The 12846-nt window shown below is 44.6% G+C and overlaps 2 protein-coding genes across 2 annotated transcripts in view; one reads left to right on the plus strand and one right to left on the minus strand.

Annotated features, from left to right (window-relative positions):
* Positions 1–235: 235 nt before the first annotated feature.
* LOC135282602 (calcium release-activated calcium channel protein 1) lies at positions 236–11318 on the minus strand. The gene is made up of 2 exons (XM_064392532.1): positions 11051–11318; positions 236–3527 (listed from the first exon to the last, which is right to left on the minus strand). Exons 1-2 carry the CDS (start codon positions 11162–11164, stop codon positions 2961–2963), a joined length of 681 nt encoding a protein of 226 aa, XP_064248602.1. The 5' UTR covers positions 11165–11318; the 3' UTR covers positions 236–2960.
* A 548-nt stretch (positions 11319–11866) lies between these two features.
* Positions 11867–12846, plus strand: part of KDM2B (lysine demethylase 2B) — a 110980-nt gene continuing 110000 nt past the window's right edge. The window contains exons 1-2 of the mRNA XM_064392504.1: positions 11867–11884; positions 12092–12164. The gene's annotated coding sequence lies outside the window, so the exon portion shown is untranslated. The remainder of the gene's footprint in view (positions 11885–12091; positions 12165–12846) is intronic.

The following is a 12846-nucleotide window of genomic DNA, read 5'->3' on the forward strand; positions in this document are numbered from 1 at the left end:
TTATTCCTCCTGCTAAGAAATCACACTCCTGGTGGTTTCAAGGCCTTTGCTTTAGAGAAGGAGGGTTTCCAGGATGTGTTTTAAAAGCATATAGAAAAATACAATCAAGTAATTGTGTCTTCCACTCTGCCCAAACACAGCCCAATACATACCTGTGACCCCAAATGCCTTTTGAAGTTACAACAGGTCATGTTTCAGTTAATAAGTATATTTTAGGCCTCTAGAAAAAAAATAATCCACAACAATTGAGTATATTTTATTTCATGAAAGTATTTTATACCCAAATAAGTGATATACAATAACCAATGTTTAAAATTATTGAGGTAAATGCCTAACACCGTTAGTATAAATAAGGGATAAAAAATTTTAAGTGCACTCAATGTTTAGATCCATGTGTTTGTGTCTGGTTACTGCCTGGGTACACAGTGACAAAGATACCCAGGGAGTAACTTTCATGACCATTTCCACAGGTTGAAAATGACAAAAACATACTTGATATCATGGCTTAAAGTGCAGAAAATAGTCAGAAAATTAGCTGTAATAACAGTGCCATTAGCTCAGACCTACCAGCTTGAGAAAACTAAAAATAACCATGTCTCACTAGCTTCTAATTCTGTGTGTCAGAAACAAGAAAATCCACACTTCTTAGTCACTTTGTAAAAGATCCACAAATCAAAGAAAAATTCTGCTACTTATTCAGAACAGCAAGAAATTTTACAAAATAAACTCAGAAAATTGATCTTCTGGACTTCCATTCAAAACCATATAACTTCTAAATACAAAATTTACAGACAGAAGTAAAACTTTTACACCTGACCACACCCTTCCAATCAATTGCTCTGGTGTGAATACCAGGTCAGGTTTTCTTCCTTTAGTGGGAGATTTTAGGGGCCTGCTTCCCCAAAACAGAACTGGTAAAGTTCTGTCTTGGATAGGAAAATACATTTTGTGCCTACTACCAACATTTTGTGGTTTGGAATGCTGCTTCCTTATTGCCTTTACTAAAGCAATGCTTCCAGTGCTCCGTGAACAAACACCTGTGAGTCTGTAGTTACAATCCTCACCATCAGATTTACATCAGGAACAGAATATATTTGAAGCATGTAATGGCAGAGCTGAGAAAATCCAGTTTGGCCTCTGTATGCCAGGACTTCACAGGTGAAAACACCAAGTGGAAAGCTGTTTGCTGCTTGTGAACCACAACTGCTGCTGAAAAAAACAAAGAGACCAGCAGGTTGTTTTGTTCTTTTTTTATAGTCATGTTTTTAGAATACAAAGGCACCACAGGTGACCTTGTCAACACTTTGCACTGCAGTGCTGCTGACAGGAGAGGTCAGTTCCCATCTGCTTCAGCAGTGACCACACTCTGCACCTGAATTCCAGAGGCACTTGGTGCAGACTGCAGGTAGGCTGGAATAACCTGAGATGGAGCTTGGTGTGAGAGACCACGTTCAGCCCAGGTGTCAGGCACAGCTCCCTGGACTGTCACAGTCCCTCCTGCCTCATGGCAAAATCCCAGGTTTCTATTCCACAGGGATAGCTATGACTAGTGATAGCTAGTTTGGTTTTTTTTTTTTTCCTTTGGCTTGAAACTTGTCTCAGTTTGTGTTCAAAAAGCAGCTTTTACTCATTTAAGCCCAAAGCTACTCTACAGAAGAACTGTGCTCCAAAAAATTCAACTCCTAGACATAGCCAGAATTACTGAAGCAGCCCAGGACAACTGCTGGAATCTTTCTTGGCCAAACCTCCTATCTAGGAGACCAAATGGAGGTTTTTGCTCAGAGGAAATGAACAACACAGTAGCCTTGCTGTCACAGAGGTGTCTGAAAGAAAGCAGCAGTATTAATTACAAATAACCTACTTTCATAAATAAATATACATCAAGAAAAGTTGTCTTCCAGATCCTTTGGAAGCAAAAATGTATAATGAGTTATTAAATACAACACTTCAGCAAGGAGAACACTTTTTTAAACAAGGAAGACCAAGGCATAGCTAATTACTTGGGAATCCAACACAGAGAAAGCACCTTTTGCTGCTTGCTTCTGAGGATTTATTAAAAATATATTTTCAATATAAAAGTATAAAATAATTACTACTTTGGCTTGGAAAAAAACAGCAGTGGTTCTGATTTTCAAGCAAAAAAAAAATCCAGTGATAATTTCCATCTAGTTCCTTCTTTTTAAAAAAAGGATTCTTAAAAGAGAAACAGGCAAATCTATCTCTCCAGATAATATGTGCCAGCTCATGAGAACTTTAAAACAGTTATTGCTTTTATTTTCTTCCATGGAAGAGAAAAGTCAAGTCTCATTCCTACTCCTGTGGCCACACCACATCGCAGTAAGTCTAGTCCTGGGTGTTTAGCAAGTTACAAAATGTGTAAGTGCCACGGGAAAAAGGCACTGGAGAAATCAGCAAAGTAATAATTACTTGGCAGCAAAACATACTGGGGAAAGTGCTGGGAAAGCTTTCACTCCTACCATCTGTCAGGCTTTCCAGGGAGAGCAGCGCTAGCACTGAAAGCGAGCGCTAATTGCTGCATGTCCCAAGTAATTTGTATCATGCCATGCAATATGGATAGGACAAGCAGTATCTTCTAGTAAATGCCAACATCAGATAAACAGAGAAAAAAAATCCACAACTCCTCTACCCATTCCTAACAAATACCCAAATGTACAATGTTATTTTCCATGTATTTATACAGCCACCATTCAGCATTAACGAGAAAGATGCGAGACAGTGTTCACAGGAGGAGGGATGCACACAGTGCTGTCACACCCCACCATCCATTCCTTCAGATAGCAAAACTTGTATGAAAGGAAGATTTTTTTTCCCTCCCTAAAGGGTCAGAACAATATTTATAATTATTCTTTAAACGGTAATCAGCAGTTCAACCAGTTCATCCACAGGGAGTCACCATAAGGCAGAAGCAGAATAGTGGGTTTATTTTCTTAAGCACAGGTTTACACAAAATTGGTGACAGCCGAAGTGACAGCATCACCTCTGTGATCCAGCTGATCCTGGAGCCGCGCAAATTCAGCGAGTTCATTGAGTTCCTGAAATTGCCTGTCTGTTTTGTGGCTCACCAGGGACCGGTAGAAGTGGACTGCAAACACAATGAAAATCAACCCAAAGGGCACCATAATGGACGTCGATGCAATGGCTGCTGCCTGTCCTGATGTGATGGTGGAACTGTTGCTCTGCGGGGTGCTGTCAGTTTTCTTCTTTAAAGGAAGGAACTTCACCCAGCACAGTAACACCACTTCTGCAAGAAAGAGCAAAGTCCCAATGACAGTGGAGAACGCCCAGGCGAGCTCAATGTGCCGGTGCATGCGCTCGTGGGGAGATTCCTTGACAGAGTTGAGGTTATGCACATTGCTAACAGCCTCTATGTTTGGAAGGATGCAGGTACTTATCATGAGTGCAAAAAGGTGAACTGCAACAAGCACAGTAGTGCAGGCACTGAAGGCAATCAAGAGCCCCTGAGGATAGTCGTGGTCTGGGTCAAGCTGAACTTCCACCATAGCCACCTGAAAGGGAAGGGAGAGGGAGATGCAGTTACCTACATCTTATATTATTTGACTATAGGTTATTCAAAGTTTACACCATGTTTCTGGAAGATCATCTGATCCAAACAAAGTAAAGTCCCTTACATTTCTCTTCATGTCAATCTGCACCCTCTTCATTAGGTCCAAATTTAGGACCTAATGAGCTATCAAGCAAAGGCCACTGTTTTCACACTTACTGCTCTGTTGTAGAGCAGACCCACAACCACCCTGCCACCTCCAGCTCAGGCCAGCAAAACAGCTGACCCTTATGACTTGGACTCCTTAAGTTAAATATTTCTTCTTTTGTGTTATATTGAAGGCACAGCTTTTGATCTTTACTTATGAAGTCTTTTGAAGTATCTGTGAAAGGCTGCGAAGGCAGGGGACTGCCTGAAACAACCTCGGTGGTCCTTTCTCCTTGGCTATTTGGGTTTAAGTTCTAAAGTGCAGAAATTTTTCATGAGAAAGATCTCCTTTCCATGGGGCTCTCAGCTATATTCTTTCACTCAAGTATTTAAGCAGACTCTGGAACACAGATTCAAAATGCCACAATGCTCGTGGCAGCTGATCAAGCCTGTTGGAGGCTGGAGGAAAGACAACATCTCCAGAAAAGATAACACAGTGCTTCCAGACATCACTGCTCCCCAAAGATGAGGCTACTCATGAAGATGTTCCAGCCCTCCATTACCACATGCAGCCATGACCTTCTTGTAACCTTAAGATCTCCAAGCATGCCTGTGCCTAAGGAGTAAAAAAATCAGATTAAATAACAGTCCTAGGAAACTCATAAAACCAGATGGAATAATTCTGACAAATAAAATTAATTAGAATGCCTTTTAGCTGGTTTTAAAACTGCCAGGTGGTTTTGTGCATATGTGCAATTGATGAGTGACATTAATCCCAACAGCTCTCCTGAAATGATCTTTCCTGATAAATTTGCCTTTCAGACAAAGGATAGTTCCAAAGAGGGAATAATGCACAAAGGTCTCTACGTTCAGTGCTCTTTCTCAAAGGAACTCATTAAACAGTCAAAATACAGGTAAAATGCAGAGGAAAAAAAACCTGACAGTAATCTGAAATACAAGCACATCAAGCTGATAGGAAGAAAGATTCATGGGTAATACAGGTGCAGGGAGGCATGGAAACCAGGGCTCAAAGCTGCAAAAGCAACAGGAGCATTCAACCCTCACTATTTGCAAGGGCTGAGCCAAGCTGTCCTGGATCCCATCTCCTTACGCATGTTCCAGGACACAGAACCCTTAATCACCAATGCACCCAATACATTAAGGCACCCCAGAGCTTTGCTCAGACATGTTTCAACAGGCATTCGAGGCCATTTGCCAGTTGTTTAATTCCTTTATTGAAAGCTTTTATTGTCATGAGCCTAATAACCTAGCCAACTAGCAAGCAGTTTCCCAGTGCTCTGAGAAACTAAACAAGAAATTATATTAATGCATATACAGTCTTTGCTCAAGGATTTAAAAATACCACTTTTCAGCTGTGGGAAACTTCATGATTGAGAGGATAAACATTTGCTTGTCAGGTCTCTCTTCTGCAGGATTACTTGTTAAGTCGCAATGTACTCGTGGGATGTTGGGCTTTCTGCATTTTTCACAGAACAATTGCAATCCTTCACCACTGAGGATTCATTTTCATACTTAAAGATTTTTTTGTAAGTCTTCTGCTGTGCCTAGATGCAAAGCCATCCAGCATGACAAGGCACTTTAATCCTTTATCCTAGTTCTTAGTATGATAACATAAACATGGCATGAAAGAGCTTCACGAGATGAAGACGTTATTTTATTTTAAGAACTGATTGTGTTTAGTTTGCCCAACATTGAAGACATTTTATATTTCCATTTATCAACGCCTCCATACTAATGATATCAAGCATCTGATTTTGAGCTCCTTGTGTTCACGTCTGGCAGAGTAACCCCAGCCTAAGGAAAAAATCAGTTCATGTTTTCTGTCTCCTCAAACTCTCAGCAAAGCTAATTTGGGAACTCTTTCAATGTAAACTAGCAGAAAAACTGCCAACTCTTTTCAGCTCTGAGTTTCCTTCCTGGACCAAGCTTGAGCCAGGCACCTAAAACAAAAAGTTTCATTTTTCACCATGAGGGCCTGTGCCTGTTTTCTAACAGAGACACAAAGTGTCAGAAGTTCTTCCCTCCTTTGCTCATGCTGCAATTTCAAAATAACCAGATCACAACTGCTCTTGTAAAGTAATACCTGCAAGAACAGGGCCCTGATGAGGTCACCTGATATGATCCACATTCATACAAAGCCTGAACTCACAGGTACATGCCAACGTTCCAGGCAGGATATGTTCCTGCTCTGCTCGCTCAGAAGAGCTGCTCAGGGCAGGAGCTGTCGTCAGTGGCTGCACTTTCCAATACAACACTTTTAGCACTTTATCCTCCACCACTCTCAGAGCCCCTCTGAACACTTGCTGCATGATCTGACCGTGCAGCTGCCGTGCTGCAAGTGCCCTTCCTTGCTGCGTAAGCGCAGTGTAACGTGGGCTGGAAGACACCTCAAGGGGTCATCTGGGCTAATCCCTGCTTCAAAGAAGAGCTAACTTTAACTTCAGATCATCCTACAGATATGACTGACAGATTTACTACGGCTCTTGACAAAGCTGTGCATCTGAAGTGCAGCTTCTTGACAAAACTAAAGGACTCGTGACATTAGGACACAAGCCTGAAGCTCTCATAAGCCTAAAAATGGTGGGAATTCAGATGTTTTTAGAAGATAACTGCGTTAAGCCTTCAACAGTCCTGGATTTTAAAGTCACAGCAGCCTGATTACAATCATATTGTAAAGGAATGGAAATTTAACAACTTGCCCTCCAGAAAAATCTGCACTTCAACTTTTTTTAAGTTCAGTATACTGACCAAGTTTATTTCACTTACTTATTCATAAGGCTCCCATGTCTTATTAGACCAGAGAGGCTTAAATAAAGCCCCTGCTCATAAATTAAAATCAGAGGCTTACATCTTTTTCAGATCAGTAGACAGTGCTGTAGAGAAAAGGAAACAAAATGCTTTATCTCAAGTAAATCTGTATTATTTATGAGCTATTATTTATTATTTACTTCCTCTCCTCCCCTTCCCCACAAAGATGTCTCTGAGCTCAGGTTGGTGGGAATATAACCCTGTACTGGGACTGCATCTTGTACAGTCTAGCACATCAGGAATGGCTAAAAAGAAAGCGGTGTTGTTCAAACATCACAACTGCATTTTTGAGGGCCCATCCATCACTGCTTGTCTAAGGGTGGGACCACAGAGGAAACTCAATAATGAGCTGAGTGTCAGAGCATCACTGGGAATCAGCTCCTCTGGCTGGCTCCCTGTTTTCCTGACAGTACAATTCACTCCAGAGACAGAGGCACAGAGCCAGGCTCTCACAGACTGTCTGCACCATTCATAAAGAGTTATAAACAACTCATACAGAGGCTCTGTATGAGCCAGAATAACTCACCGGAAATTAAAAACAGATAAGTCAAAATAATGATCTTATTTACTGGTTTCATACAGAAGGGAAACTAAGCATCATTCATCCATTAGTCCAGGATTTTCACTCTGCAGATTATTGTTTGCTGCAGAATGGCAAAACACATTAATATTTGCTGATGCTGACACTGGAATACAAATACAGGATCTCATTTTATTTTGCCAGGAAACATGAAAAGGCAATACCCATGTGACTGGAGCAAATGCATCTTGAGGAGGTAATACCCTTCTACACAGTGTAACTTACAACAAATCCATTCAGTAAGTACAAGTTCAGATTATCCAGAGGCTCAGTATCCTCTTTACATCCTCCAAACTACAGCAGCCACCCACAGCTGCTCCAAGACAGAACAGCAGGAGCCCAAACACCCCACACTGCCTGCCTTGCTCTCAATAACTGAGACAGGGATGCTAAAGGAGGCACAAAACTTTCCTTTCGTGACTGAAATAGAAGAAACTTTTTGCGTGGGGGGAAGATTCTCCAGCACAGCTGTAACCTGTAAGTGCAGCAGCATTACAGGAGGCTAAGTGGAAGCAGAAGCCACAAAACTGGGCCTGTAACTCTCTCCTGCAGGTTACAAAATGCCACTGTCTAATGCTATTCCGCCAGCAACCCAGCTAAATACCACTTAAAAACTTCTACAGAGATTGTTTTGGTATTTAGAACATCCAAGTGACCTTTACTAGACAAAGACATCTGTACAGCTGACACCAGTGGCCCCAGGCAGGTCCCACCTAACCTTACCTCAGCACCAACAGTTATTATGGAAATCAATTTCATAAATATTTATCTCTGCAGTCAGTCTTCTGCAGAACATAACTGAAGCTGTCTTCAGGAGACCACACTGGCCATATTTCAAAGGCAAGAATTGTTTGTTTGCAAGTTCTTTGATGATATTCAATATTTGAAGCATACATATCCCATCTAGACAAAGGCCAGCCAGCTTGGACCACTAGAGGTATTTAAAAGAAAACAGCTGGCTGGTAAATATCAACTTCTGAATCCTACATGTAAGGAAGCCAACCACAGTGTACAATTCAGACCCACAGTTCTGACTCAGTTCTTTCCACAAAGCTGTTAATTGGTGGCAGGATACGTAGAGTCTTCTGGTGGCATTTAACAACTTTCCTATGGTTTCTGACTCCCATATTGTAAAATTGTCATGCTACTGTGTTATGCATCCCTGGTGACAAAATGATGCCAACGAGTGAGAATAATTGTTCAGACAAAAATAACCTGACAGCAGTCTATTCACTGTAAAAAATAAAAACAGATAAAGCCAAGCATGAGAGGGAAGATCATGCAACAATATCTGGGCTAAAATACAGAAGTGAGAAATATCTGATGCCCCCACCAGAGTACGGAATGAATCCTCCATTCTTTAATGCACTACACATCCCCTACAATCTATAATTTTTTTCTCTAACAATTTGGGGGATTGATACTACTAGCTGGCTCCATAAATTGGAAAAGTGTACTAAATGAGGTTATAAACTTCACAGATTTTCCTTCAGACATATGGCACTGGTGATAGCATCCATGGAAACCTGAGTGAAGGAAATGCTCAGGTTTACTGGGGCAAGCTCAGCTCTCACATCAGTTGCCACCACCAGTCCCTGCAACTGTTTCTGAAGCTCACACACAACAGCAAATCCTGATGTGGAGCTCTGAAACAAAACTAACTGTAAAACAGGTTTTTAATCTTCTCTGAGGAAACATAACACTTCAGGGTTTGAAACCTGGCTGAGTGTTTCATACTCCACCTCACTGACCCGAGCAATGCCTTGCCTTTGGCATGCCTCGTTCCACCAGGGAACATCAATCCTGAGGGAATCAACTCTGCAAAATGGCTGCAGCTAGACATAAAAATAGTCCATGAAAAGGGGCAGTCCAACGGGGACAAACTCAGCTTCTACTAGAGGATGCAACCACTCTTTAATCAAAGAGCAAGGATCACTGGGGCTGGCATGGAAACCAGCGCTTTCCACTCCTGACAATTCCCATCAATTCACTGGGTGGTCCTGGATCTGTCACTTCAGCTCTTTCTTCCTTGCCTGATAAGGAAAAGAGAGGAACAATGACCCTTCATCGCTGTTGCCAGCTCTGATCCAAGACTAGAATGTACTTCAGCAGCGTTTGGTTCGAGTATCAGGTGCCAAAGAACTGCAGCCAGTAAACAATGCACAGGCGTGACAGAACAGCCCAGCTTTTCAAGGAGAGGAACAACTCTGAAAGATCAGCAAAGTTTTTAAGAGACATCTAAAAATACTTGAAAGTTAACTCAGCTCCTCTGAACCAAGATTAGGAAGTCTCAGCTAGAGGACTAGGACTAGGTCTGTCACTGCAAAAGCAAAGAGAATATGGGTGGATTTCCATGCTGAACTTGTTAAAGGAAGAAAAAAAAAAAGTGGATTTTTTTCTTTGGAAAAACTTAAATATGAACGTTCATATGTAACATTCATGGCAATTAGAGATTTTCTCAATTGGAACTAAGTGGCTTTTTCCTGAAATAACCTAGCAACAAATTCAAAAGCAGCAGTTTTCAACAGCAGGAGACTGAACCCCTAGAATTCTAGAGAATTAAGAAACAAATAGAAGCTTCATACATCCACGGATTTTGAGTCCATGTACCATATATTTAGAGAAGAACCAAGGAATTCAAAACGTTAAGTACAACCTTAAAACAACAGCATTTACACTGAGATGCAACCTCCCTTAGAAAATTTATAAACCCCAAGAAACGACATTTTTTCCTAGGTTCTCTCTCAATGTAAAGGGCTGACTCAAGCAGCCACAAACTGCTCTGAGAGGCAGAACGGGTGCTCAGCAAGGAACACTCATGATGAGAAGCGGCGTGTGAGCTGAGCCGGATGCGATACCCCAGGAGGAGCGAGCGGAGCCACGAACAGAACAGAGCCGCCTGTCAGTCACCGGGCAGCGCTCCGCCGCCTCCCAGAGCCGCGCTCTGTTTTTAGCCACTGAAGGAGGACACTGACATTTATTTGACCGTCAGGAGGCTGCTGTGTTTTCCAACAGCATCATTGGAACAATGGCTCTGGAAAGGAGCGGGTTCAACGGCTGAAAATACTCAGTTTGTTAAAAGCGGGGCAAAAAATAAATCAAAATAAAGCGAGTCAGAAGAGTGAAATTGCGAAATTATAAACCGTGAAGGATTTTTAACAGCTGCATAAAGGGGCCGAGGGCAGAGTTTGCAGCTTTGCCTGTCAGATGTCTGGGCAGATGAGGAAGTCTGTGAGTTACTGTATTTCAAATTATATGGAACTTCCATATATGACATAATTCGGGTCACCAGACTGCGCTTCATATCAAACTCGAAAGAAAACACACAGGAATCAAAAAACGTTTCTAAACCACGCACAAAACTCCAAACCAAGTAACATTCAAGTTTTCTTTAAATAAAAACTAGAAACCTCGCAACTGCAAACACTGAGGATGGATGAGCTTGAGCGGCACCACAAACTTTAATCGGCTGCATTTCTTGGTTTATTTAAAAGCAGCTGCAGCGCAACAGCTGCCCTCGCCCTCGCTGCTCCCGGCGAGCGGTCTGGGAGGAGCGGGATGGAAACCCAGCGAGCCGGGCAGCGCTGGGGGCTCCGTGCGCGGCACCCGCACCCAGCGGAGCTGCCCACGGCTGCCGCCCGAGCATCCTCCACGGGGAAAACACCGAACAATCCAACGAATCCTGCACTGTCTGCCGGAGAGAAAAGCCGAGAGGCAGCTCTGAACTCGCGCCACGAAGCGCTCCAAGACAAACGAGCTACCGAAGCGCGCTGCCGGGAGCGCTGCCCGGGCGGGCCGGGCGCTCCGGGGCGGTAGCAGCAGCAGCGCTCGCCCCGCTCCCCGCCGCCCCGGTGCCGCACGCCGCCTGGGCCCGGCCCCCCGGCCTCACCGCAGCGGGCTCCGGAGGGAGAAGCAGAAGCGCTCCCGGCCCCGAGCCACCCCCCGCCCGCCGGGCCGGGCCGGGCGCTCACCATGGCGAAGCCGGAGAGCAGCGCGGAGGTGCGGCTGGAGGCTTTCAGCTTGGCTCGGCTCAGGTAGAGCTTCCGCCAGGACAGCGCCTGCATCGAGTGCTCGTTCAGGCTCATGGGCTCGGGGCGGCGGAGCGGAGCAGAGCGAGGCGAGGCGGAGCGGGGCCGGCGGGCGCTGGCGGCTCTTTCCGGCGGAGCGGGCCCGGCCGCGCTAACACCCCATGGCGGCAGCGCGGCTCTGCCGCCCCGGGGCCGCGCCCGCCGCGCGCCCCGCGAGCCTGCGCGCCCCGCCCCGGGCCCGCCCCGCCGCGTCCCATTGGCCCGCGCCGCCGGGCCCCGCCCTCGGCCCCGCCCCGCCGCGCGCCGCCGCTTCCCGGCAGCCTCGAGGCTCAGCCCGGGCGGGCGCTGTGCCCCGGTGCGCCGCCCGCCGCCAGGGGGCGCCACGCGGGGAGGGCCGCGGTCCCTGAGGGCGCTGAGCCCGAGCTGAGCCCGAGCTGAGCCCGAGCCCCCGGCAGAGACCCCGGCAGAGACCCCGGCCCGAGCCCCCGGGTGAGCAGCTCAGCCCGAGGGCAGCTGACGGGAATCCGTAGTTTCCGGTGGGTTGGTGCCCCTCAGCCCCGTACTGGAGCCTCTGCGCTCTCCAGAGCCGACAGGATGGGGTGTCCCCCTAACACGTCCCTCAGAACAAAACACAAAGCTGTGCCTCAGCCTCTTTATTCTGTAGTCCCCCGTCCTAAAATGCGTAAACATCTAACCTACACCTGTCCAGACTGGACAGAACATGTGATCCAGACCGGTGAGAACATCCACCCTCTCTTCTAATTAAAACTGACCGAGGTAACCCTTTGTCACGTAGTTCAGGTTTTTCACAACATTTCGTAGGCCCAGAGCTCTTGATAAACCCTCCTTTATCAGCAAGTACTTGATAAGGTTGATTAAGCAGAACATTTCAACATCTACACATGCCAGTGTTGAAAGATTTTTTTATTACCAGGTTCATATACACCCTTTAAAGTGTAACTCATTTTTTTCTGTGTTTTACAGAGGGAAAAGTGAGGTGTAGAGCAGAACTCCCTAGTGAATACTTGGCAGAGTTCTGAAGGTGATTTCTGAAAAGGTGAGGTAATACACTGCTTGTGCCACATCAAATTTGTGCATCAGGAGACTTAAGGGATGTGTAAGAAGCAAACCTGTTGCTGTCAATTTGTAGTTAAGAAAAACAGGATTTCAACAATACAAATAATAGTCATCAAGGATACTTTAACTATTAACAGGCATATGGATGGTCACCTCGGAGATGAATCCATGCTAGTTCCATTAGTAATCAAAAGCATCGTTAGTTTATATTGTTTTGACATTTCCCACCTTATTTACAAGTAGGAAAAACACGGCAGATTGTCTTTTAACATTTTTGCTTTGTTCTTCACACCTTTCTGATTTGCAAGATTCTTCACTTCCTTAAGCACAACAAAGAGAACGACAATCGATACCAACAAGGTCACTTGATGCTTTTCATGTACAAGGCATTCTTTTTAAAAAGATGTAGTGAAAACATCCAAGAAAAATAATCTTAAGGGTTTGAAGTCTTCAGAGGTGTTCCCTGTACCATGTAGATTTGATCTCATTCCCTTCTCAGGAAATAAACACAGTCCTCTTGTTATAAACAACTTCGGGTGAGATTTTTATCTACAAGGGCATTAAAACACCTCGGTAGAAGAATGAGTTTGACTTTGTCTTTCCATAAAAGCCTCTTCTGTTCTATCACCTGCTCCACGGGATTTTGGCCACAATCTTTCTCT

This window comes from Passer domesticus, chromosome 17 (assembly GCF_036417665.1).
Source record: "Passer domesticus isolate bPasDom1 chromosome 17, bPasDom1.hap1, whole genome shotgun sequence".
NCBI lineage: Eukaryota > Metazoa > Chordata > Aves > Passeriformes > Passeridae > Passer > Passer domesticus.